This window comes from Lithobates pipiens, unplaced genomic scaffold (genome assembly GCF_037356315.1).
Source record: "Lithobates pipiens isolate NorthernLeopardFrog02 unplaced genomic scaffold, aLitPip1_a1.2 Scaffold_35, whole genome shotgun sequence".
Taxonomy (NCBI): Eukaryota; Metazoa; Chordata; class Amphibia; order Anura; family Ranidae; genus Lithobates; species Lithobates pipiens.
Genome location: NW_027507811.1, coordinates 10,080,709 through 10,107,045, shown reverse-complemented (window position 1 = coordinate 10,107,045; position 26,337 = coordinate 10,080,709). Strand labels below are relative to the sequence as shown.

General features: G+C 48.3%; 2 protein-coding genes across 2 annotated transcripts in view; both read right to left on the bottom strand.

Annotated features, from left to right (window-relative positions):
• Nucleotides 1-26,337, bottom strand: part of LOC143955478 (uncharacterized) — a 112,807-nt gene that overhangs the window by 40,112 nt on the left and 46,358 nt on the right. Inside the window, exon 8 of the mRNA XM_077465518.1 lies at nucleotides 8,097-8,830. Within this exon, the coding sequence (XP_077321644.1) occupies nucleotides 8,097-8,830 (734 nt within the window). The remainder of the gene's footprint in view (nucleotides 1-8,096; nucleotides 8,831-26,337) is intronic.
• Nucleotides 9,091-20,295, bottom strand: LOC143955377 (uncharacterized). The gene is made up of 7 exons (XM_077465438.1): nucleotides 20,175-20,295; nucleotides 19,235-19,380; nucleotides 18,541-18,887; nucleotides 18,327-18,424; nucleotides 18,028-18,237; nucleotides 10,220-10,280; nucleotides 9,091-9,101 (listed from the first exon to the last, which is right to left on the bottom strand). Exons 3-7 carry the CDS (start codon nucleotides 18,623-18,625, stop codon nucleotides 9,091-9,093), a joined length of 465 nt encoding a protein of 154 aa, XP_077321564.1. The 5' UTR covers nucleotides 18,626-18,887; nucleotides 19,235-19,380; nucleotides 20,175-20,295.

Genomic DNA, 26,337 nt, shown 5'->3' with positions numbered 1-26,337 from the left:
ATTCTGAGTCCACTGACTCGCCACTTGCTGCTCAGCCTGACTCCACTGACTCCCCACTTGCTGCTCAGTCTGACTCCACTGACTCTCTGCCTGCTGCTCAGCCTGACTCCGACTCACCGCCTGCTACCCATCCTGACTCCACTGACTCACCACCTGCTGCCCATCCTGAGTCCAATGACTCACCACTCGCTGACTTGACTGATTCACTGCCTGCTGCTCAGTCTGCCTCCACTGACTCTCCACCTATTGCCTAGCTTAACTCTGCTGACATCTTGCCTGTGGCCAAATCTGACTTCACTGACTCTCCACCTGCCACCCAACCTGACCCTACAGACTGAGTCTGCATGCTTCCCATCCTGACTCCACTGACTCACTGTCAGAAACCATGAATCAGACTGAGAAGGAAGTACAGTTAAATCACACTTGTTTAATAATAATAACAAAACGGTAACCAGAGTAAAACATAGCCAGAGTTTAGGAACCGTAACGGATAGTCAGACAAGCCAAAACATCAGGGAGCCAGAGTTGAGTGTAGTAGAACAGCAAGCAGGATCTGGAGCCAGAAGGAATGTCAGCCAAACAAGTCTTTAACAGGAACACAGAAGAGCGTTTCTAGAGATGTGACCAAGGCGAAGGCAGAGATCATCTGGGCTGGACGGCTTAAGTAGGCAGGACTGACGAGCAGGATATCATCAACAGCTGAGTCACTGTGGAGAAATAGGAGCTGGCAATTAGCCGACAGCTGAGCAGCCAGCTTTGAGAAGGCAGGGCTGAGCCCAGCCCTGACACTCACCACTCGTTGCCCATCCTGACTCCACTTATTCTCTGCCTGCTCCTCAGTCTGGCACCACTGACTTACCACCTGCTGCCCATCCTAACTCCACTGACTCTCCACCTACTGCCAAGCTTAACTCCGCTGACATCTTGCTTGTTGCCAAGTTTCACTTCGCTGACTCTCCACTAGCTGCCCAACTTGACCCTACTGACTCTCTGCATGCTTTCCAGTCTGACTCCACTGACTCACCAACTGCTGCCCACCCTGACACCACTGACTCCACCTGCTGCCCATCCTGACTCCACTGACTCTCCGCCTGATGCACAGCCCGACTCTGCGGATTTGACTTCTGAGGTTTTGTATCTTGATTTGGCTTCCGAAGTCCTGTGTCCCAATTCAGCTTCTGAGGTCCAAGCAGTCTGATTCCCCCGTCAAAGTTCTATTTGATGTCTTTTTGTGACCTAGATGTAATTGTTGCGACTCCACATATGGTAGAGGACTAGAGTAAGGCAATCAGGTGGAACTTGTCAAAAACTGGGTGTGTTTTTTTTACTTGTCTACATTTGTAACATGTGGCCTGGTATAGAAGGGGAGGTACATGTTCGCCCCCCTTTTCCTGGCCAGCCAAGCTGCATGGCTAGGTATGGGTCTAGTATGGATTTTTTGGGGAGTAAGCCATGCTTTTTTCTCTTGATTTTTTGGTGTTTCCCCTTGAATCCATACCAAATCCAAAAGGTCTGGAGACCCACTTCAGTTTTTTTATTTTAGGTTTTTCGTGTGTGGGGGTCCCCCCCTTAAAATTCATACCAAGCCTGAAGGACCCTGTATAATTTACGAGGGAACCCCTATGCTGTGTTTTTTTTCTTTTAACCATCTCTCCTTCTCCTTTGCCTGAATGAGAGTCTGATATAGATGTTAATAGGGAATCCCACAAAAAAAATGGTGTAAGGCCCCTTCCCCCCAAAGTTCATACCAGGCCTTTCAGGTTTTGTATGAATTTTCAGGTCTGCCTTGTACAAATTTAGTTTTTGCCTCAGAACAGTAAAGGGGTTCTGAGGGCTAATGTGTAGGTTTAACTTTGACATCAGTTTGGCTGGGCTGTGTTAGCCCTTGTACACACGGTCGGAGAATCCGTCGGAATGTGTCCCATCGGACCGTGTTGTCGGATAATCCGACTGTGTGTGGTATGCATCGGACTGATTCCGTCGGAATATCCATCGGACCCAAATTTTCCAACTTGTTGGAAATATTTCCCGACCAACTGGTTTGATCGGACATACTCCGATCATGTGTAGAGAATTTTGATCGGACCAAGTGCCACGCATGCTCAGATCAAATTCCTACATCAAAGCTATTGGCTACTAGCGTGAACGTAGTCCCATCGTAACGAAATAACGTCATCATGTTCTGAATGATCGGATTTTTCGACAACTTAGTCCGACCGTGTGTATGCAACAGTTTCGGACAAGATCCGACGGACAAGATCTGGCGGATTTGGTTGTCGAAATCTCCGACCGTGTGTACAAGGGCTTAGAGTTCTGCCTGGTCATGTGTACAGTCAGGTGCACATGACAGGCTCAGAACCAGGCCTAGTTGGACGTTTTAGGTATCGGCATTCCTTGGAACCAATCAGTAGGTGTGCCGAGCCTCGCTGAAGAGTCTGGGGAAGGGTACTTAAGATGTTGAAGTCACGTGTTCAAGGTTCGATCGTGAGGCCATAGCTGCCTGTCCCTGTAGCTGGACAGGGGTAGCCCCACGAGGGGTCCCGGTCACGGGAACGTACGTCGCTCCGCAATATGCTTTGGTTGACTAGCCCCAATAGACCCGCCTGGTCTGGGGTAGGGATCCGTCTGTTCCCGAGTCTCGGAAACCGGCTGGTCCGAGGCGCAGTAACTGAGGGAGGATTCAAGGCGTCCGGGTGTGCTCTCGGCTTGGAGGGACACCGCAGCTCGTGTAAGCGACCGGGGGAGGACTCTTTGGAGGAGGGCCAACAAGCTGGCATCTCAAGAAGTGCCTGGTTACTGGGTTGTTAAGGACATTAGCGAATCCGCATTTTCCAGTACTGCCAAGGAGACAGAGAACGTTTCAGGTACTGAGGAAAAGGTTCCTGTTCACTTTCCGTTACAAGTTATTCAAGGTCAGAGATTTTACAAGCTCTGGATCAAAGTGCCGACTGCCATAATCTCTGGCTAGAGATTTGTTCAGCTTTGAGGCGCCAAGCTGCGAGTGGCTACTCTCTGGGTGGTATTAGAGACTTTCTGGTGATTAGCAGTTCAAGGTGCCTGAGCTTCTTCACCCTTGCCCTCTGTTCCCATACGAGACTGTGTTTATTGGATGTTACCCCTGCAAATAAAAACCTTTCTAAAGGACTTTTATGGTGTCAGTGTCCAAAGTTGTTGGGTACTAACTCTGGGAACCCCTAGACATGGAAGAATAAGCCAAGTGGAGGTAACCAGTAAGCCCAAAAGTCAAGTCCGTCCTGCTAAGGGTTATGGCCGCTACACATTTCAAACTCTTGGGGTCTGGTATAGATTTAAGGGGTAACCACATGTAGATTTCAAAAAAGAAAAACATGGAGTCCACCCCTAACCAGACCCTTACCCAAGAATGCAGTTTAGCTAGCTAGGATAAGGGGGGGGGGGGTGAGAATATACTCCTCCAAACCATACCAGACTGCATGCTCTCAACATGGTGGGGGGTACCTTGGCCAAATGTTGATGAGGACAAGAGCCTCTTACCAACAACCCTGGAAAAGTGTTTTTGGGGGTCCGCCGGCAGGGAACTCAAGACACACGATTAACCACTTGCCGCCTGCCACATAGCAATATGACGGCAGCAAAGTGGTTTAGTTATCCTGATCGGACATCATATGACGTGACCAGGGTAACAGCGCGGGGGGGGGGCACGTAGCGTGGCGATCGGAGGTGCTATGTGACAGTCTGACACACCTCAACTCCGATCGTGGTATGGAGCCTCTGACAGAGGCTTCTTACCATCTAATCAACTGTGACCAATCACAGCTGATCATAGCGTGAACCAGGAAGTGCCGGTAAACGGCTTTCCTCGGTTCACGCTGACAGGAAGAGCCGATCAGAGGGGGGTCTGCGCTGATAATCAGCACATTGATTATCAGTGCAGCCCCCATCAAATGTAAGTGCCCATCACCTGCCAGCCTGTACCCCATAATAAACACCTGCCAGTGCCCATAAAAGTGTCAATCAGTGCCAACTAGTGCCCATAAAAGTGTCAATCAGTGCCAACTAGTGCCCATAAAAGTGGCAATCAGTGCCCCATCAGTAATGCCTGTCAGTGCCCTTCAGATGCCACTCGGTCATGCCTGTCAGTAGCACCTCATCAGTGTTGCCTATCCAGTACCATCTATCTGTGCCCATCAGTGGCGCCTATCATTGCCCATCAATTTTTTTTTTTTTTTTTAATGGTCAGCCTTTTTTTGCTTATAGCTCAAAAAATAAAAAACCGCAGAGGTGATCAAATACCACCAAAAGAAAACTCTATTTGTGGGGAAAAATGATAAAACTGTAATTTGGGTTCAGTGTTGTATGACCGCGCAATTGTCATTCAAAGTGCGACAGCGCCGAAAGCTGAAAATTGTTCTGGGCGGGAAGGGGGGAAAGGCCCGGTATTGAAGCTGTTAAGACTAAAACTAAAACCTACAGGATGGGCCGTACTTGTAGTGTTAGAAAAAGGAATAAAGGAAAAGAAAAGAACATTTCATCATACAGATCTGAAGGAAGATTTTTATCAATCAACTTACATGAGTTTAAGAAAGGTCATATTTATTCTTCATTTGTTTCATATTAATATATTTGCATTTTTATTACACAGATATAACATTTTACATCAGATAATGCCGTATTTTCCACTTTCTTCCAGCAGGGGGCTCTCTCCAAGCAAATGAAGATTCTTGTATAGGCTGATAACTACTTCACAGAAAAGGTCAGTCCTGTCATGTAGTCTGATCTCCCCTTCTCTTCATACACAAGCAATATCTAGAACCTTTCTCACCATGATGTCTTCCATTGAAGATCAGAGGAGATCAGACAACACTGATAGAGGGACCCAACCGGCAGTGACACCTCCTCCTTCTCTCTCCTAGAGGGACCCAACCGGCAGTGACACCCCCTCCTCCTCTCTCCTAGAGGGACCCAACCGGCAGTGACACCCCCTCCTCCTCTCTCCTAGAGGGACCCAACCAGCAGTGACACCCCCTCCTCCTCTCTCCTAGAGGGACCCAACCGGCAGTGACACCCCCTCCTTCTCTCTCCTAGAGGGACCCAACCGGCAGTGACACCCCCTCCTCCTCTCTCCTAGAGGGACCCAACCGGCAGTGACACCCCCTCCTTCTCTCTCCTAGAGGGACCCAACCAGCAGTGACACCCCCTCCTTCTCTCTCCTAGAGGGACCCAACCAGCAGTGACACCCCCCTCCTTCTCTCTCCTAGAGGGACCCAACCAGCAGTAACACCCCCTCCTTCTCTCTCCTAGAGGGACCCAACCAGCAGTGACACCCCCTCCTTCTCTCTCCTAGAGGAACCCAACCAGCAGTGACACCCCCTCCTTCTCTCTCCTAGAGGGACCCAACCAACAGTGACACCCCCTCCTTCTCTCTCCTAGAGGGACCCAACCGGCAGGGACACCCCCTCCTTCTCTCTCCTAGAGGGACCCAACCGGCAGTGACACCCCCTCCTTCTCTCTCCTAGAGGGATCCAACCAGCAGTGACACCCCCTCCTTCTCTCTCCTAGAGGGACCCAACCGGCAGTGACACCCCCTCCTTCTCTCTCCTAGAGGAACCCAACCAGCAGTGACACCCCCTCCTTCCCTCTCCTAGAGGAACCCAACCAGCAGTGACACCCCCTCCTTCTCTCTCCTAGAGGGACCCAACCAGCAATGACACCCCCTCCTTCTCTCTCCTAGAGGGACCCAACCAGCAATGACACCCCCTCCTTCTCTCTCCTAGAGGGACCCAACCAGCAGTGACACCCCCTCCTTCTCTCTCCTAGAGGGACCCAACCAGCAATGACACCCCCTCCTTCTCTCTCCTAGAGGGACCCAACCAGCAGTGACACCCCCTCCTTCTCTCTCCTAGAGGAACCCAACCGGCAGTGACACCCCCTCCTTCTCTCTCCTAGAGGAACCCAACCGGCAGTGACACCCCCTCCTTCTCTCTCCTAGAGGGACCCAACCAGCAATGACACCCCCTCCTTCTCTCTCCTAGAGGGACCCAACCAGCAATGACACCCCCTCCTTCTCTCTCCTAGAGGGACCCAACCAGCAGTGACACCCCCTCCTTCTCTCTCCTAGAGGAACCCAACCGGCAGTGACACCCCCTCCTTCTCTCTCCTAGAGGAACCCAACCGGCAGTGACACCCCCTCCTTCTCTCTCCTAGAGGAACCCAACCGGCAGTGACACCCCCTCCTTCTCTCTCCTAGAGGGACCCAACCAGCAATGACACCCCCTCCTTCTCTCTCCTAGAGGGACCCAACCGGCAATGACACCCCCTCCTTCTCTCTCCTAGAGGGACCCAACCGGCAGTGACACCCCCTCCTTCTCTCTCCTAGAGGAACCCAACCGGCCGTGACACCCCCTCCTTCTCTCTCCTAGAGGGACCCAACCAGCAGTGACACCCCCTCCTTCTCTCTCCTAGAGGAACCCAACCGGCAGTGACACCCCCTCCTTCTCTCTCCTAGAGGAACCCAACCGGCAGTGACACCCCCTCCTTCTCTCTCCTAGAGGAACCCAACCGGCAGTGACACCCCCTCCTTCTCTCTCCTAGAGGGACCCAACCAGCAATGACACCCCCTCCTTCTCTCTCCTAGAGGAACCCAACCGGCCGTGACACCCCCTCCTTCTCTCTCCTAGAGGAACCCAACCGGCCGTGACACCCCCTCCTTCTCTCTCCTAGAGGAACCCAACCGGCAGTGACACCCCCTCCTTCTCTCTCCTAGAGGGACCCAACCAGCAATGACACCCCCTCCTTCTCTCTCCTAGAGGAACCCAACCGGCCGTGACACCCCCTCCTTCTCTCTCCTAGAGGAACCCAACCGGCCGTGACACCCCCTCCTTCTCTCTCCTAGAGGGACCCAACCGGCAGTGACACCCCCTCCTTCTCTCTCCTAGAGGAACCCAACCGGCCGTGACACCCCCTCCTTCTCTCTCCTAGAGGAACCCAACCGGCAGTGACACCCCCTCCTTCTCTCTCCTAGAGGGACCCAACCAGCAATGACACCCCCTCCTTCTCTCTCCTAGAGGGACCCAACCAGCAATGACACCCCCTCCTTCTCTCTCCTAGAGGGACCCAACCGGCAGTGACACCCCCTCCTTCTCTCTCCTAGAGGAACCCAACCAGCAGTGACACCCCCTCCTTCTCTCTCCTAGAGGGACCCAACCAGCAGTGACACCCCTCCTTCTCTCTCCTAGAGGAACCCAACCAGCAGTGACACCCCCTCCTTCTCTCTCCTAGAGGGACACAACCGGCAGTGACACCCCCTCCTTCTCTCTCCTAGAGGGACCCAATCGGCAGTGACACCCCCTCCTCCTCTCTCCTAGAGGGACACAACCGGCAGTGACACCCCCTCCTTCTCTCTCCTAGAGGAACCCAACCGGTAGTGACACCCCCTCCTTCTCTCTCCTAGAGGGACCCAACCAGCAGTGACACCCCCTCCTTCTCTCTCCTAGAGGGACCCAACCAGCAGTGACACCCCCTCCTTCTCTCTCCTAGAGGGACCCAACCGGTAGTGACACCCCCTCCTTCTCTCTCCTAGAGGGACCCAACCGGCAGTGACACCCCCTCCTTCTCTCTCCTAGAGGAACCCAACCGGCAGTGACACCCCCTCCTTCTCTCTCCTAGAGGGACCCAACCGGCAGTGACACCCCCTCCTTCTCTCTCCTAGAGGGACCCAACCGGCAGTGACACCCCCTCCTTCTCTCTCCTAGAGGGACCCAACCGGCAGTGACACCCCCTCCTTCTCTCTCCTAGAGGGACCCAACCGGCAGTGGCACCCCCTCCTCCTCTCTCCTAGCAGAGGAAGACAGACAGAACTTTGAAGTCTTTAGTGATCTCTGATTTCCTTATAAAGTGTTTCTTCCATTATAAAGATCAGAGGAGCGCTCAGCCACGTGTTTTCTGAGGTGTAGATCAAGGTGAGCTTCTTCCCGATGTGAGATCTCCGATGTACGGCAACATATGATCCATATAGAAGACATTTCCCGCACTCAGGACACTAATTCGCCTCAAGGGTTGTGTGAGTTCTCTAATGTTTGGGAAGACAAGACTTCTATGTGACACATTTCCCGCACTCAGGGTAGGAGTTTAGCTTCTTCCTTCTGTGAGATCTTTGATGTCTGACGACTTCTGATTTCTGTAGATAACATTTCCCGCATCAAAAAACCGGGAAAAAGCTGATTCTGCATATGGGATATAATATGATGTCTAGTAACATCAGACATCCATGAAAAACTTTTTCCACACTCAGGACAGCAATATGGCTTCTCGTCCGTGTGACACTTCTGATGCTCATTAAGACCACACTTTTGCGAAAAACATTTCCCGCACTTAGAGCAGGAATACTGCTCCTCACCTTTGTAATATTGATGATGTCTATTAAGTTGAGATTTCTTCCTATAACATTTTCCACACCCAGAGCAGACATGGGGCTTCTCGCCCGTGTGCAGCCTCTGATGACTGAGAAGCGAGTACTTTGTTGAAAAACATTTCCCACACTCAAGGCAGGGAAACAGCTTCTCCCCCGTGTGAGAACTTCGATGTACAACAAGTGCTGATATACTTACAAAACATTTTCCGCACTCAAGACAGGAAAATGTCTTCTTCCCCTGAATCCCGGCCCCATCCCCCACAGTACGAGGTTGCTCAGAGTCGGAGGGACTCCATGGTCTATCCACACTGTGAAGTCCACCATCCATAGTGGAGATCATTGTCTTTTCTCCTCCACAATCTCCTGTGATGTCCTCATCTTCCATTTTACAACCTCGAGATAAAGTGAGACGATCCTTTGAGGGTTTCTCCATGGCGTGTCCTGGAAAAATATAAAAACATCATCAATAGATATGAGAGGGTTAGTTCACTTCCATCAAGATCCCATCTGGATCAGGTAGATATGAGTGAGGAGATGTTCTCTGTGGAGGTCCCAACCAGCCGGGACTCTTCCCCCCTCTTCAGTCCTTTGGTCCTCCTCCCAGATCACTTCTACATTTACACAGCCTTGTCAGAAGAGCAGGAACCAATGGGGACTGGGAGGTCCATGCTCTTTACCCAACCACAAGCCTAGGCATTGGGTCATGTGATCTCTGATAAACAAGAGGTCAAATTTCAGACTTGCAGACCTTTTACCATAGAACAAGTGACCATAGGCCTAGGCTTCTGGTGATATGCAGCACTGGAGGGAGCTTGCCGTAGTATTTTACTCCAGGAAAGATTAGTGCTTTATTCTTTATGTTACTCTTTACTTGTCATCCCAACAACTAGCATTTAGCTATAAGTCGGCTGGAATAAGAGGGACCAACCTAAGAAAGGCTCAATCTGTGTTATCATATCTGTGCTACTGTAAATAGGAGTGACCCACAACCTAATACTGCCAGCTGAACCGCAAATAGGGCATCAGTACAGGGAGGGGACCATCATCAACCTATTATTGGCTGATATCACTCAGCTCCCGCCCTACTCTGGACCAATCAGTGTGCAGTAACAGAGTGTCAGGGCTGGGCTCAGCCCTTCCTTCTCTGAGTTGGCCGCTCAACTGTCGGCTAATTGTCAGCTCCCATCTCTCTCCACAGTTACTCAGCTGTTGATGATATCCTGCTCGTCAGTCCTGCATACTTAAGCTGTCCAGTCCAGAGGAGCTCTGCCTTCGCCTTGGTCAACATCACAGAAACTATCTCCTGCAATCCTGTTCAAGACTTGCTTTGCTAATATCCCTTCTGACTCCAGATCCTGCTTGCTGTTCCACTACACCAGTGTTTCTCAAATCCAGTCCTCAGGCCCCCCCAACAGGTCATGTTTTCAGGTTTTCCATTATTTTTCACAGGTGATTTGATCAGTTTCACTGCCTTAGCAATTACCACAGCCGTTTCATCTGAGGGAAATCCTGAAAACATGACCTGTTGGGGGGGCCTGAGGACTGGATTTGAGAAACACTGCACTACACTGATCCCTGACTTCTGGCTTGGCTGACTATCCGTTCCGGTTACTGAACCCTGGCTATGTTTTGACTACGTTTGTTTTTTTTACTTTTATTATTAAACAAGTGTGATTTAACTGTACTTCTGTCTCGGCCTGATTTCATGGTTTCTGACACAGAGCAGAGATAAGAGAAGAATATATGATGGGTCACCTGTGCTGATCTCTGTAGGAGTGTCCTCCTCTAGGAATGTCCTCCTCATTCCAGCCTCCTCCGTATATTGCTGACCATCCCTCTGATGCGTCTCTTCTTCGTCATCCCCAACTTTCACGTTCATCAGATCTTCACCCTAAACCAACAGAATGGCAGCAAAAGAAAATGTTTTCATATTTTCCGTATTCAAAAAAACAGTCAGGTTATACTGCTGCCTACTGGAGGTTGAGACATCCGAAAAGCAGTCCAACTAAACGGGGTGGACAACAGCCAGTGGTAGGACCAAAAGGGACTGGGAACTATCAAAAAAGAATAACCCACAAATCTGAACCAGAAAAGACAAACCTTCAAGACAAGAGAAGTTGCCAATGACCAATGGAAGGGCACAGAGGACCAACCTGATGCTCAGACCTTGACATCTGTAGGGACACAAGCCCAGTGTGATGCCACCTTACCCATACCCAAACCCTCTCCAAAACCCAGCCCCTATTAACAGACGACCAGACTATATTTGGAGTAAATGGCCATCCGGCCTTAATTTATTAACAAAATATAATTATAATAAACTTTCCATAAATAACTTTAATAACTGTAAAACATTCCAACATTTGTAATGGGTCATGGGTAAATAGTATACCAAAAACATACTGATCATTGCGCACTACATCCGTAACTTTTACCTCTTGACCTCCAGACGGAATCCCCTGTCCCGGTGGCTATACCCAAACCAGCGCAGTGACCTACCCCTTTTTACCCTTCCAGGTTAACCCCTCGTAACCTGGAAGTACCATCAAACCACCCCCATCCCATGGATGGGTACAACATATTTCCTACCTGAACCACTTAACCTCTTCTACTGACCCCAAAGAACTGCCCACCCCAGTAACCTTGACCTGAAAAGACCCACTATAGCAAGGGAGGCTGGGTGGGAATCTATTCCTCCTCCGCTCACCGACTGCACACTTCTGCTCGGCTTCCCGGCCATAATCTCAGGCTCCGCCCCCAAGCCCCGCCCACCAGTCCCTCTTAAAGCCACTATCTCCTCTAAAAACGCTGACTGTCCCAGCACATGTCATGCCGTCCCTCTGCCCACAGCCTGCAGCTGCCAGCTTCGTGGACTCTCTAGATAGACAAGATCACTGTCAAGGGGGGGGTGACTCCACCCTAAGGAACACAGAGCCTCAACCAGCAAGAGGCTATGAAACCAAAAAAACATCAAAATTGGTGGAACTATGGAACTACCCGAGAGGAAGAAACAGACTAAACATGTCATGGTCAACAGATAAAAAAAAACTCAGGGAATAGAAGACCTTGTCCTTTCATCCAGGCTCCAACAAGACCGATATACCAAAACCTGGACCCTATGGAAGACCTTGTCCTTTCATCCAGGCTCCAACAAGACCGATATACCAAAACCTGGACCCTATGGAAGACCTTGTCCTTTCATCCAGGCTCCAACAAGACCGATATACCAAAATCTGGACCCTATGGAAGACCTTGTCCTTTCATCTAGGCTCCAACAAGACCGATATACCAAAACCTGGACCCTATGGAAGACCTTGTCCTTTCATCCAGGCTCCAACAAGACCGATATACCAAAACTTAGACCCTATGGAAGACCTTGTCCTTTCATCCAGGCTCCAACAAGACCGATATACCAAAACCTGGAAGCTATGGAAGACCTTGTCCTTTCAACCAGGCTCCAACAAGACCGATATACCAAAACCTGGACCCTATGGAAAACCTTGTCCTTTCATCCAGGCTCCAACAAGACCGATATACCAAAACCTGGACCCTATGGAAGACCTTTTCCTTTCATCTAGGCTCCAACAAGACCGATATACCAAAATCTAGACCCTATGGAAGACCTTGTCATTTCATCTAGGCTCCAACAAGACCGATATACCAAAACCTGGACCCTATGGAAGACCTTGTCCTTTCATCCAGGCTCCAACAAGACTGATATACCAAAACCTGGACCCTATGGAAGACCTTGTCCTTTCATCTAGGCTCCAACAAGACCGATATACCAAAACCTGGACCCTATGGAAGACCTTGTCCTTTCATCTAGGCTTCAACAATACCGATATACCAAAACCTAGACCCTATGGAAGACCTTGTCCTTTCATCCAGGCTCAAACAAGACCGATATACCAAAACCTGGACCCTATGGAAGACCTTGTCCTTTCATCTAGGCTCCAACAAGACCGATATACCAAAACCTGGACCCTATGGAAGACCTTGTCCTTTCATCCTGGCTCCAACAAGACCGATATACCAAAATCTGGACCCTATGGAAGACCTTGTCCTTTCATCTAGGCTCCAACAAGACTGATATACCAAAACCTGGACCCTATGGAAGACCTTGTCCTTTCATCCAGGCTCCAACAAGACCGATATACCAAAACCTGGATCCTATGGAAGACCTTGTCCTTTCATCCAGGCTCCAACAAGACCGATATACCAAAACCTGGACCCTATGGAAAACCTTGTCCTTTCATCTAGGCTCCAACAAGACCGATATACCAAAACCTGGACCCTATGGAAGACCTTGTCCTTTCATCCAGGCTCCAACAAGACCGATATACCAAAACCTGGACCCTATGGAAGACCTTGTCCTTTCATCCAGGCTCAAACAAGACCGATATACCAAAACCTGGACCCTATGGAAGACCTTGTCCTTTCATCTAGGCTCCAACAAGACCGATATACCAAAACCTGGACCCTATGGAAGACCTTGTCCTTTCATCTAGGCTCCAACAAGACCGATATACCAAAACCTGGACCCTATGGAAAACCTTGTCCTTTCATCTAGGCTCCAACAAGACCGATATACCAAAACCTGGACCCTATGGAAGACCTTGTCCTTTCATCTAGGCTTCAACAAGACCGATATACCAAAACCTAGACCCTATGGAAGACCTTGTCCTTTCATCCAGGCTCAAACAAGACCGATATACCAAAATCTGGACCCTATGGAAGACCTTGTCCTTTCATCTAGGCTCCAACAAGACTGATATACCAAAACCTGGACCCTATGGAAGACCTTGTCCTTTCATCCAGGCTCCAACAAGACCGATATACCAAAACCTGGATCCTATGGAAGACCTTGTCCTTTCATCCAGGCTCCAACAAGACCGATATACCAAAACCTGGACCCTATGGAAAACCTTGTCCTTTCATCCAGGCTCCAACAAGACCGATATACCAAAATCTGGACCCTATGGAAGACCTTGTCATTTCATCCAGGCTCAAACAAGACCGATATACCAAAACCTGGACCCTATGGAAGACCTTGTCCTTTCATCTAGGCTCCAACAAGACCGATATACCAAAACCTGGACCCTATGGAAGACCTTGTCCTTTCATCCAGGCTCAAACAAGACCGATATACCAAAACCTGGACCCTATGGAAGACCTTGTCCTTTCATCTAGGCTCCAACAAGACCGATATACCAAAACCTGGACCCTATGGAAGACCTTGTCCTTTCATCCAGGCTCCAACAAGACCGATATACCAAAACCTGGACCCTATGGAACACCCTGTCCTTTCATCTAGGCTCAAACAAGACCGATATACCAAAACCTGGACCCTATGGTATACGTTCTTCTTCTCTGACGAAGGGCAAACCCTATTTGTAAAACAATACTGCCGACTGAGTTCACCCAACACTTCTCGTGGGAGATGTATGTCCTCAGACAGCAACAGGAACCGTTGGCTACATTGTGGGACTCTTGGATACATCCTTTTAATCCTCCTTCCCTTCCTTCCCATCTTCTCGTCTTTCCTCCATTCCTGTCCCTTCTCTCCCTCCCCACTTCCCTTCATTTCCCTTTAACCTATTCTCCTACTTTATTCTTGATAGTCCTTTTTCTATTCCCCCCCCCCCCCCCCCATCTCTTGCAATTATACTCTTTCAATTTTTATTGATTTCTTGAAAAGAGGAAAATTGTTAGGACCAGATTCATGGAACCTTCTCGGATTTCCCTTTCTCCTCCATGCAAAGCCCCCACCCCACCCCTCTCATTTTTGTATTGATGTGAGATTGGGCGTTTGTTGAGATACAGACCCAAGATTGCATGGTCTGGACCTTAGCCCTTGTACACACGGTCGTAAAATTCAGACGGAAAATGTCCAATCGGACCGTGTTGTCGGATAATCCGACCGTGTGTGGGGCTCCATCAGACTTTTTCCATCGGAATGTCCGACCAACAAAGTTTGAGAGCTGGATATAAAATTTTCCGACAACATGATCCGATCGGACTTTGTCCGAACGTTTGTAGAGAATTCCGATCGGACAAAGTGCCACGCATTGCTCAGATCAAATTCCGAGACCAAAGCTATTGGCTACTAGCCTGAACGCAGTCCCGTCGTAACGAACGAACGCCATCACGTTCTGAATGATCGGATTTTCCGACAACTTTGTCCGACCGTGTGTATGCAACACCAGTTTCAGACAAAGAAAATGTCGACGGATTTTGTTGTCGGAATGTCCGACCCGTGTGTACAAGGGCTAAGATGTACGAACGGTTTTCCGCTTATATCTCTACTCTATTGTTATTTGCATCTATATTATGCTGTACAAGGTATTTCGATGCTATGGATCTTGTCTTTTGCTTAAACCGCTTGCCCGACCAGCCACCGTCATTATACTGCGGCAAGGCGGCACGTTCCCACGAGCCGTCGTAGCTATACGTCAGCTCCTTTAAGTGGGATAAGAGGGCACGCGCGCGCTGCACTCGGGGGGGGGGGGTGCCGATGCTCGCGGCCAATGGTCGCGATGACCACCGGCCACGAGCGATCGCCGGCACGAAAACAAATCCCTGTTCTGTGAGGAGAGACAGATCGTGAGTTCCTAATAGCTAGGAACCAACGATCCGTCATCTCCTATAGTCAGTCCCCTCCCCCCTACAGTTAGAACACACAGTCAGGAAACACAATTAACCCCTTGATAGCCCCCCCCCTCCCCTCCCCCTAGTGTTAACCCCTTCCCTGCCAGTGACATTTATACAGTAATCAGTGCATATTTATAGCGCTGATCGCTGTATAATTGTCAAACGTCCCAAAAATGCGTCAAAAGTGTCCGATGTGTCCGCCGCAATGTCGCAGTCACGATAAAAAAAAAAAAAAAAAAAAAACGCAGATCGCCGCCATTACTAGTAGAAAAAAATGATAATAATAAAAATTGCTATAAATCTATCCCCTATTTTGTAGGCGCTATAACTTTTGCGCAAACCAATCAATAAACGCTTATTGCGATTTTTATTACCAAAAAAATATGTAGAAGAATACCTATCGGCCTAAACTGAAGAAAAAAAGATGCCACTCAGTCACGCCTGTCAGTAGCTCCTCATCACTGCTGGCTATCCAGTGCCACCTATCTGTGCCCATCAGTGCCGCCTATCAGTGCCCATCAGTGTCGCCTATCAGTGCCCATCAGTGTCGCCTATCAGTGCCCATCAGTGCTGCCTATCAGTGCCCATCAGTGCCGCCTATCAGTGCCCATTAGTGCTGCCTATCATTGCCCATCAGTGCCGCCTATCAGTGCCCATTAGTGCCGCCTATCAGTGCCCATCAGTGCCGCCTATCAGTGCCCATTATTTTTTTTATTTTTTCGAAATTGTCGCTCTTTTTTTTTTCGTTTATAGCGCAAAAAATAAAAACCGAAGAGATGATCAAATACCACCAAAAAAAAGCTCTGTTTGTGGGGAAAAAAGGGACGTCAGTTTTGTTTGGGTACAGCGTCGCACGACCGCGCAATTGTCAGTTAAGAGCGACGCAGTGCCATATCGGAAAAAATGCTCCGGTCATTGAGCAGCCAAATCTTCCGGGGGGCTGAAGTGGTAAAATAAAAGATTTTGAAAAAAAAAAAAGGGACAAGTCGTCAGGAGAGCAGGTGCCACACCTTAGAATACAACACGATTCTAATAATATCCTGACTCCTCCTGGTTCATTGAAGGATCCATAGTCGTAAAGCGAGGGACAGGAACCTTAGCCACACACTGATAAGAACATCGGCCTGATTGAGGGACACACCGGAGGAAAGGAGACTCTTCTTTAGGAGGCTGTGGATCGGCCACAGAAGTTGGTCCTATCTCCAGGTGATCAGATCCCAAAAACACCTCCAGACATACTTGGGCGGCACAGTGGTGTAGTGGTTAGCACTCTTGCCTAGCAGTAAGAAGGGTCGCTGGTTCAAATCCCAACCACAACACTACCTGCCTGGAGTTTGCATGTTCTCCCTGTGCCTGCCTGGGTTTCCACCGGGTACTCCGGTTTCCTCCCACAATCCAAAGACATGCAGGTAGGTTAATTGGCTTCTGTCCAAAATTGGCCCTAGTATATGAATGGGGACCTTGGATTGTGGGCTCCTTGAGGGTAAGGACCTATGTGAGCGTGTAATGTACAGGGATAGGGACAATTGTAGATACTCAGGTTGGACTGGTGTCTTTATTCAACCTTACTAACTATGAAACTATGAAACTCAGTTCCTAACATGTGGGTACCTTCAGCAGAAACATAGGGACCAGACTACTCCTGTCATGGTGAGGATTCCCCAAATCTTCCCCAGAGTCTTGCAACACCACCTAGGTGATCTCCAATGGAGGCCTAACTCAGGAAATTGACTTAAGAAACGAGATCCACCAACAAGGAGAAGACCACCTGTTCTGGGGGGGTGGGGTGGGGACCAGACTGAATACCCTGGCAAGTGTTTGGTCTCCCCAGGGTCGGGAGAAAAGGCCCACCACCACCATTCGCCAATGGAGACTGACAGGACACAACTTACTGGAGAGAATGGAATAATCCAGAGGGTTGGATAAGTGGGTTTGGCTGATATTAAAGCGGAGGTCCACCCTAAAGTGGAGCTTTCGCTCATTGGAACCCACCCTCCGGCGCCACAATTAGCACCTTTCAGGGGGGAGGAGGGGGGTGCAGGTACCTGTACAGTACAGGTATCTGCACCCACTTCCGGCGTAGATATCTGAAGAAGGTACGCCCCTTTCCGCAGAATCTACGCCCCCTTTCCGAAGGTCCCCCCCCCCCGCTGCCTGCTGGGAAACACACGGATCCCAGAGACAGCGGGGGGACCATCCTTATTGCGCAGCGCGACTCGCGCATTGCGCAGTAGGGAACCAGGGAAATTAAGCCGAAAGGCTTCACTTCCTGATTCCCATAACCAAGATGGCGGCGGTGGCAGCACCCCGAGAGACGATCGAGAGATCGGCTTCGGGGTACCGCCGACATCGCGGGCGCGCTGGACAGGTAAGTGTCATTATTTTAAAAGTCAGCAGCTGCAGTATTTGTAGCTGCTGGCTTTTAAAAAAAAAAAAAACGGCAGAACTCCCGCTTTAATGAGGGGTGTGCCATATGTTAATCAGCTTCTTTGCATAAATGATCAAAATGGTATAAATATATATATATATATCTTGAAATAAAATCTATTTAGCACTTTCCTCTTTTCTGCCACATATATGAGTTCAATCAAATCAGATGACATTTCCAAGCACACGGTGTGGATTCTTCTATGACATTCATTGTAGGAAACTTGCTTGTGTATAAATCATAACTACCAAATATCATTCATCGTCTACCTGATGAAGCCTCGCGTAGTTGTGATCTTCCTGTGTGGAATCCCGGGAATACAGAGGACGGGGACATCTCTCTGGTGGGTTCCTGGTATTTGGTGACTCCATTGTGATATCCTTGTGTGCTTCTGAAAGCTCCTTTATCACTCCATACTCCTCATCCTCCTCTTTATACTCTTCTTTTACAACAATATTATCATCCCCGAGGTTTCCACTCTGAATATATAATAAAACATTTATTATAACAAACATGCTTTTGACTAACTCATAACGACCTACAATTTTTCCTCATTTACCTGATAATGTTTTGTGCAGTTGTGATCTTCCTGTGTGGAATACAGAGGAGGACGGGGACATCTCTCTGGTGGGTTCCCATTACTGGATGACTCCACCATGGTGTCCTGGTACAGATCTTTGTGTTCTTCCTCCATCACCCCATCCTCATCATCATCCTCCTCTTTTATCTCTTCTTTAACCTCAACTTTAGAATCTCTCAGGTTTCCACTCTGAATATATAATAAAAATGACATCAATGGTAACAATGCAGATAATGTACAGATCCTAATGATACTATCAGTGATTGTTCCTCATCTACCTGATGATGGTGGGGGATGGTGTGATCTTCCTGTGTGGAATCCCGGGAATACAGAGGACGGGGACATCTCTCTGGTGGGTTCCCATTACTGGATCCATCTGTAGGAAACACACACACTGACTGAATACATTGTTTCTATGTGTTTATCAGATGATGGGGGATCTAGGTGGAGCCTCCGTACTGCTCTCTCCTTTACAATAAAGTCTCCTCTTACCCGGTGATGTGAGGGGCGGCTGATTGGCCATCATGACGTCCTTGTAGAGATCCTTGTGTCCTTCTAAATACTCCCACTCCTCCATGGAGAAATAGACAGTGACATCCTGACACCTTATAGGAACCTGACACACACAATGATACCGTCACCATCCAGACACATCCCTTGTCTGTTACTGGATAATGTCCCAGAATTCCCAGAATCCTCCTCACCTCTCCTGTCAGCAGCTCCATCATCTTCTTGGTGACTTCTAGAATCTTCTCCATGTTGTGTCTCTCGGGTTTTAGGGAGTCACATGGAGGCACTGTGATGGTCATGTGATCACCTGACTTCACAAGAGGAAATCTCTGTATTGGGGAACCAATAGGAAGATCATGTTAGAATCCCAGAATCCTCCTCACCTCTCCGGTCAGGTCTGCGTTTTTATTAATAGAGATAAGAGTGATGTCATGTGACCTCCCAGAATCCTCCTCACCTCTCTGGTCAGGTCTGTCTTTTATTAAGAGATAAGAGTGATGTCATGTGACCTCCCAGAATCCTCCTCACCTCTCCGGTCAGGTCTGTGTTTTTATTAATAGAGATAAGAGTGATGTCATGTGACCTCCCAGAATCCTCCTCACCTCTCCGGTCAGGTCTGTATTTTATTAATAGGAGATAAGAGTGATGTCATGTGACCTCCCAGAATCCTCCTCACCTCTCCGGTCAGCAGGTAGATGATCTCCAGGGTGAGGTTTAGAATCTTCTCAGTCATGTCACCCTGATCCTCCTCCATCCTCATTCATGTGATCTATGCGGATTTCCTTGTAGATGGATAACAGAGAATTATCTGGACTGTATCGGCTGTAAAATATTAGGACGGGAGCTTTAATGCAAATTCACTTGAACTTAATAGGGGGAGAATGATGAAAATTAGTTCTGCCCATTTTTGAAAGCTAGGGATTGACAGACGAGGTGTCCCTGTATTAGGAACATGGTTCCTCCCCGCCGATCTCCTCATTACTACAGGACACGGTACAGGGTAGGGTTGCCACGTCATCCCTTTAAACCCGAACACATATGAATTCCATGGGTTCTGAGGCTAATTTCATGCAGATAAGGCACCAAGTGAGTTTAATTATCACCTTAATCAGCCACAGAAACTGTGTAATTAATTTGTGTTCGGGTTTAAAGGGTTGAGGTGGCAACCCTACCCTGTACCGTGTCCTGTAGTGATGAGGAGATCGGCGGGAGGAACCATGGATCTCTGTTGAGGACCAGGAGATCGGAACTTCCCGGTTGTGTCGGTTTCTGAAGAAGACTTCAGCCGGCATTGGAGCTCCGTTCATAGAGGTAAGAATTTACAGGGAAACCTATTTGGGATTGTGGTTTGGGTACAATGTGATCAGTTACACCCACTTATGTTTTATGTCACCGTTACTTTTCTTTTATACCGGTGTCTTCACTTCATTACGGGGAATCATCGGCAATCTGAGGAAATACCGAGACCGATAGAAACACTTCGGGCAGATAAATAGTATATTGATTTGTCTGCGTGTGCATCAGACTGAAATGAGGGACATTTAAAGGGCCAACACATGACAGAGGAATTTGGTTTCCAATAATAGACAGTGATGGGAGATATGATAATATAATACCTCCTCTGCTGCCAATGACAGCGACGTCTTCTCTATAATTCTCTTGTCTTCTAATTCTCGATGTTTCCTCTAATTCCTCCCATCACGCTTCCTATTTTTACCTGACATCACTTCCTGTCTTCCATAGAGACTTCCTGTCTGGCCAGAAGTGAGATCACCACCTTGTGGAGCTCAGAGGAACTGCGGCCTCGAGAAACGTCTCGTAGTGTGACCACAGCCTTGAGCTATGTGTGTGAATTTACTGTATATCCTTATAGATGGGGTCATCCAGGCATGTACTGGCCATAGGGACTATAGGGAGTTTCCCGGTGGGCCGATGGCTCAGTGGGCCGGTTTCAGTGACAGCCAGTGGCATCACTGGGGGGGACTTTTGGGGCCGAATCTGGGGCCCATAGCCCAGAGTCAGTCCAGGAGTCCCCAACCACAGGGTCCCAGCCCACTACCTGCCCTCTTTCTGGTGACCCTGATGTAAGGAGGGGCTCTCTGGCGACCCTGATGTAAGCTGGAGGCTCTCTGGGGAACCTGATGTAAGAGAGAGTCTCTCTGTGGACCCGGATGTAAGGGGGGGCTCTGCGGGGGCCCGGATGTAAGGGGTTGGCTCTCTAGGGACCCTGATATAAGGGGCTGGCTCTCTAGGGACCCTAATGTAAGGCGAATGATCTCTGGGGATTCTGATGTAAGAGCGGCTCTCTGGGGACCCTGATGTAAGGGGAAGGCTATATGGGGACCCTCATGTAAGGGAAAGGCTATATGGGGACCCTGATGTAAGGGGAGGCTCTCTGGGGACCCTGATGTAAGTGGGGGGCTCTCTGGGGACCCAGATGTAAGGGGGGCTCTCTAGGGGCTTTTTTGCCCAATTGCGTACAGTTTATATACTGTTTTTGTGTGTTTGCAAAATTAAAGTGGGCCGGTCTGGATGAAGTCCAGGGCCAAATTTTTGTCCCAGTCCAGCCCTGGGGTCATCTCCACTCCCACTAAGGGGAGTATGAATATGTTTCTGCTGGGAATTCTGCTTTCGTTCAGTTGATTTTGCCTTGAAATTACCAATTTTGCAATTAGCCTTAAATTTGCCACATAAGCAAAAGTTGCTTAAAAAATTTCTCTCTACCGTGATAAAAAAAACCCTATCACGTAGCTTTGCAAAACCCGTGACACCCCTGAGTCCATCCCAAGTAACCAATCAGTGATTACCCATCCCCCTCTGTTTATAAGCCAAGTTCCTTCCCTTACCGATCTTGTAGGTTTTTGTAAGATGTTCACCTGCAACCTCTGTGGTGTCTGGCTATGGATCTTCTCGCTGTACCACCGGGGATTCAGGACAGCTCCTTGCCTGATTCCTTGGACAACCTTACTTTGTATCTTGTTTTTGGTGAACGTTGAACCCTTTTGCTCCTCCCATGAATTTTCTGATTTAAACCTTGTCTCTTGCACTTCCTGTTTGCAAGATTATTGTGCTCTCCAGCTGGTATCATGCTCCTTAAAGTGGGTGTAAACCCTCCCCCACAACTTTGTCCCATGTAAATCAGCATAAAAAAACCCTAATGAACACGGCTTGTAGATATCTCCTTACTTGCTTAGTATTGTTGTAATCCTTGTCGTTCTGTAGAATGAAGTCACTGAGCATGCCCACATTTCCCCTGATTTACGGCACACTCTCTATGTGCTTATCTATCTGTTATCGGGACTTCCTACGGCACACCACTGAACTCTGCTAATCATTCCGAGCTTCCTCCTACACACCATGTGACCTCACATACAGTCTAAACTTGGCCATTACTGCAGTCTTATCAGCTGAAGCTGATAAGTCTGACAAAGGCAAACATTAGACATTGGCACAAGTAAATACTATGAAATAAACAAGTAAGCTATGAACAGGGAAGCAGGGTTGCCATAGAAACATTGGATTGAGAAGGAGGCTTGGGTAACAGTACAGGAAGTGCTCAATGTAAGCGCGGAAATACACTTCACTGTGGACTCAGAAAACAATACTTAAGATGGTGCTGCCTAACCCATAGAAACAAGTTTTTTAAAGTTTCTTTAACCACTACAATACAGGGCACTTTCACCCCCTTCCTTCCCAGCCCAATTTTCAGCTTTCAGCGCTCTAGCGCTTTCAGTGACAATTGCGCGGTCGTGCTACGCTGTACCCAAATGAAATTGTTATCATTTTGTTCGCACAAATAGAGCTTTATTTTGGTGTTATTTATTCAAGACTCCGATATAAGCGCAAAAATAGCGGAAATTTGGAAGAAAAACAATATTTTCTTTTTTCTATTTGAAAAGAAATCCAATAAAATCAAATTTTGTCATAAATTTAAGCCAAAATGTATTCTGCTACATGTTTTTGGTAAAAAAAATTCCGTTAAGTGTATAATAATTGGTTTGTGTGATCACGGACATATGTACGCAAATGATCATGTACATATGTGTGCAGGTGATCACGTACATATGTGTGCAGATAATCATTGGGACATGTGATTTTAGTGGGACATATGTGGGGGACATGTTTTTATTATTAGGGACATGTGTTTTTATTATTTGGGGACATGTATGTTTTGGGGACATGTATGTTTTGGGGACATATGTGAGGACTGTGTTTGTACTGTGTGGTGTGTTGTGTGTTTACACTACACTGATGATCAGTGAGTAAAAAGCTGTAAAAAGCAGCCCATACTCACTGATCATCAGCCGGCTGCAGCGTTCTGCTCTCCTCTCCTCAGCGGTGACTTCCGTGTGAGGAGAGGAGAGCCGATTGCCTAGCAACCGGCTGTTTGTTTACATCACATGACGGCCGTGATTGGACACGGCCGTCATGTGATCAGGAGGGCCAATCACAGAGCCCTCCTGCCGATCTGAGATGTGCCGTGTCCGGGTGACACGAGCACATCGGGATCGCGCCGCTGCGCGGGCACGCGCGCGCGCGATCCCGCTACTCCTGAAGGACGTTCCTGAACGTCCTATCAGGAGTAGACGGCTCCCACCCGGCCGTATATATGCATTGGCCGGGTGGGAAGTGGTTAAGCAGTAAGTAATATGCAATTTGGGCTGGATTACAGTGGCTATAGTTTGATAATTACTTATTATAATGGACTAAATGAAAAGAAGCATCAGAGTGGGAGAGTTTACTTCCTCTTTAACATCACTGCTGCTGTTTTTACTTTTGCTACCACTCTTTATCAACCCTTGACTTGTTCATCTACTACACTTCTATTTGATCCCGTCCAGCTACTACTCATACTGACCTTATCATGTACCTGGTTGGAGGCCAAGTGGAGAGAGGTCTTCCCTTGTGGCTAAGCCCCAAGCAGCCCTAAAGGGGAGAAGAGGAAGTGCAAGAAACCAAGAAGCATGGGTCAGCTTCTGAAAACTTATTTTGTGAAGAGGTCTAGGCTGAACTGTACTGGAGAAGGAGTCCAGGTAGGTAGCAAGGGGCACTGGTGTCCTAGGCAGATGAAGAAGGTCTGGTGCAGTGGCTGGAGGCAGATGGCATCCGAGGTAAGTAGCAGGTAACTGGTAGAGCTGAAGTGTGGTCAGGACACGCCGAGGTTGGGTACCGGGTTTGAATGTCAGAAGCGTAGTCTGGAGGGTGAGCCAGAGTCATACAAAGAAGCAGGGCGGGGGTCAAACCAGAGGGCAAGCAGAAGCCGAGTTGGTAATGGAGAATCCACAGACACAGGGGTTCACAGGAACAAACACACTGAAGAGCTGAAGATCACTGAAGGTAGCTAACTCCTTTATAAAGGCAGTTTGGCACCAGTCCTGGGTGGGAGTGTGCACGGGCAAGTTCTGAGGTTTTGTATCTCTATTTGACTTTTAAGTTTCTGTGTCCCGATTCAGCTTCTGAGGTCCACTGGCAAAGTTCTATTTAAAGGGGTTGTAAAGGTTCATTTTTTATTTTCTACATAGGTTCCTTTAAGCTAGTGCATTGTTGGTTCACTTACCTTTTCCTTCGATTTCCCTTCTAAATGTTTTTTTTCTTTGTCTGAATATCTCACTTCCTGTTTCTCCTCAGTAAACTTCCCACCATCATCCGAGCGGTGGTTAGTCAGCCAGAACAGCTTACTGAGCAGCTTACTGAGGAGGAACAGGAAGTGAGAAAGTCAGACAAAGAAAACAAAGAAAAGAAAACATTTAGAAGGGAAATCGAAGGAAAAGATAAGTGAACCAACAATGCACTAGCTTAAAGGAACCTATTTAGAAAATAAAAAACAAACCTTTACAACCCCTTTAAGCTTTTTATGACCTAGACATAATTGTTGTGACTCTAGATATGGTTGGGGCCTTGAGTAAGGTAACCAGGTGGAACTGTGTGTGTGTATTTTTTACGGTTTACATCTGTAATGTGTTCAGGTAAGGGTCTAGTATGGTTTTTTTTTGCAGGTAAGCCATATTTTTTTCTCTTGATTTTTTGGGTTCCCCCTTAAATCCATAGAAAACCTTATGTTAAATCTGGTACGAGATATGGGGAGACCCAATGCAGTTTTTTTTTAAGTTTCTTGTTTGCCCCCCCCCCCCTAAAATTCATACCAAACTTGAAGGACCTTGTATGAAGTATGAGGGAAACCCTATGCTGTTTTTTAACTATGTATGGTTGCTTTGCTTACATGGCCAGGAATTCTCTTATCCTAGAGGAGGGTCTCATATAGCTGTTAATGGGGAATCCCAAAAAAAAAAATGGCATGGTTGTTCCTCCATAGTTCATACCAGGCCTGTCAGGTCTGGTATGAATTTTAATAGGGAACCTACGTAAAAAAATCAACATCAAGCCCCCCCACCAACTCCTTACCAGATCCTTGGGGTCAGGTATTGATTTAATGGGAATCCCCATGCAAAAAAAAAATGGAGTCCAACACTAACCAGCTACCCAAGAATTCAGTCTGGCTAGCTAGGAAAGGGAGGATGAGACTTTGTCCCCCTCAAACCATACCAGGCCACATCCCCTTAACATGGGGGGGTGGGTACCTTGCCCCAATGTTGGTGAGGACAAGGGCCTCTTACCCACAACCCTGGAAAAGTGTTTTTGAGGGTGGTCTGCAGGTGGTAAACTGAATACACAAGATTAAAGTAGAACTTCAGCTTCCCAAGCATGATCCCACCTCTTCACCCCTCCTCCCGTCCTCTGTAGGAATAGGGCTTTTTTTCTCTTTTGTTAACCTTTTTTTTTTTCTTTTTAATGTCCACCCTGCCTGCCCATGCACATCACTCACCTTAGGTAAATGACGCGCACACTGCCTGCTGCGCCTCCTGGGATATGTATTTATAACATATCCCAAGAGGCACAGCCTTTCATTAAGGAAAGGAAGAAGGGGTGGGCCTTTCAGCGTGTCATTGGGAGGCGTGCAGGCTATCCGGCATAGCCTAGTGATGACGTCACAGGAAAATATGGAGGCGCTGGACCGAGTGCTGCCAGAAGAGAAGAAGCTCTCAGCAAGACAGTGCTGGATCTGCTGGGTAGGTCAGTATCAAAAGTTAGCAGAACTCACCACCAGGTAGGTAAAGCTTACAGAAAAAAAAAGGGGGAGGTGGAGGGTAAAGTTCCGCTTTAACACTAAAACTAAAACATTCCCCCCAAACTCCTTACCAGACCCCATGCAAAATGTAAGAAAAGAAAACATGGAGTCCACCGTTGACCAGACTCTTACCCAAGAATGCAGTCTGACTAGCTAGGAAAGGGGGAAGAGAGTATGCCCCCTGAAACCATGCCAGGCCACATGCCCTCAACATTGGGTTACCTTACTGCCATGTTGGTGAGGACAAGGGCCTCTTACCCACAACCCTCTCAAAGTGTTTTTTTGGGGTCTGCAGGCAGTAAACTGAAGACTAAGGCCGCGTACACACGGGCGGACTGTTCGCCCAACTTTGTCCGCTGAACAGTGTTTCAGCGGACAGTCCGCTCGTGTGTGGGCTTCAGCGGACAGTTTCAGCGGACAGTCTGACGAACAAAGTTTTTCGGAAATCCCGTAAAACTGTCCGCTAAAACTTGGTTTGAGCGGACAGTCCGCCCGTGTGTAGGCTTGTTCGTCAAACTAAGTTCCGCGCATGCTCAGAAAGGATTTACACGGCGAAGGTTGCATTGCAGTGTATTGGACGTCGTATTTCTCGTCCCGTCGTACGTGCCGTTCACGTCATCGCGCAAGTTTCAGCGGACTGTTCGTTCGTCGTG

Coding starts and splice junctions, on each gene's coding strand:
- LOC143955377 (XM_077465438.1), bottom strand. CDS start 18,625: ATGGAGGAGTGGGAGTATTTAGAAGGACACAAGGATCTCTACAAGGAC. Junction 18,425..18,540: donor GCCGCCCCTCACATCACCGG/GTAAGAGGAGAC, acceptor TGTTTCCTACAG/ATGGATCCAGTAATGGGAAC. Junction 10,281..18,027: donor ACTGCACAAAACATTATCAG/GTAAATGAGGAA, acceptor CTGTTGGTTTAG/GGTGAAGATCTGATGAACGT.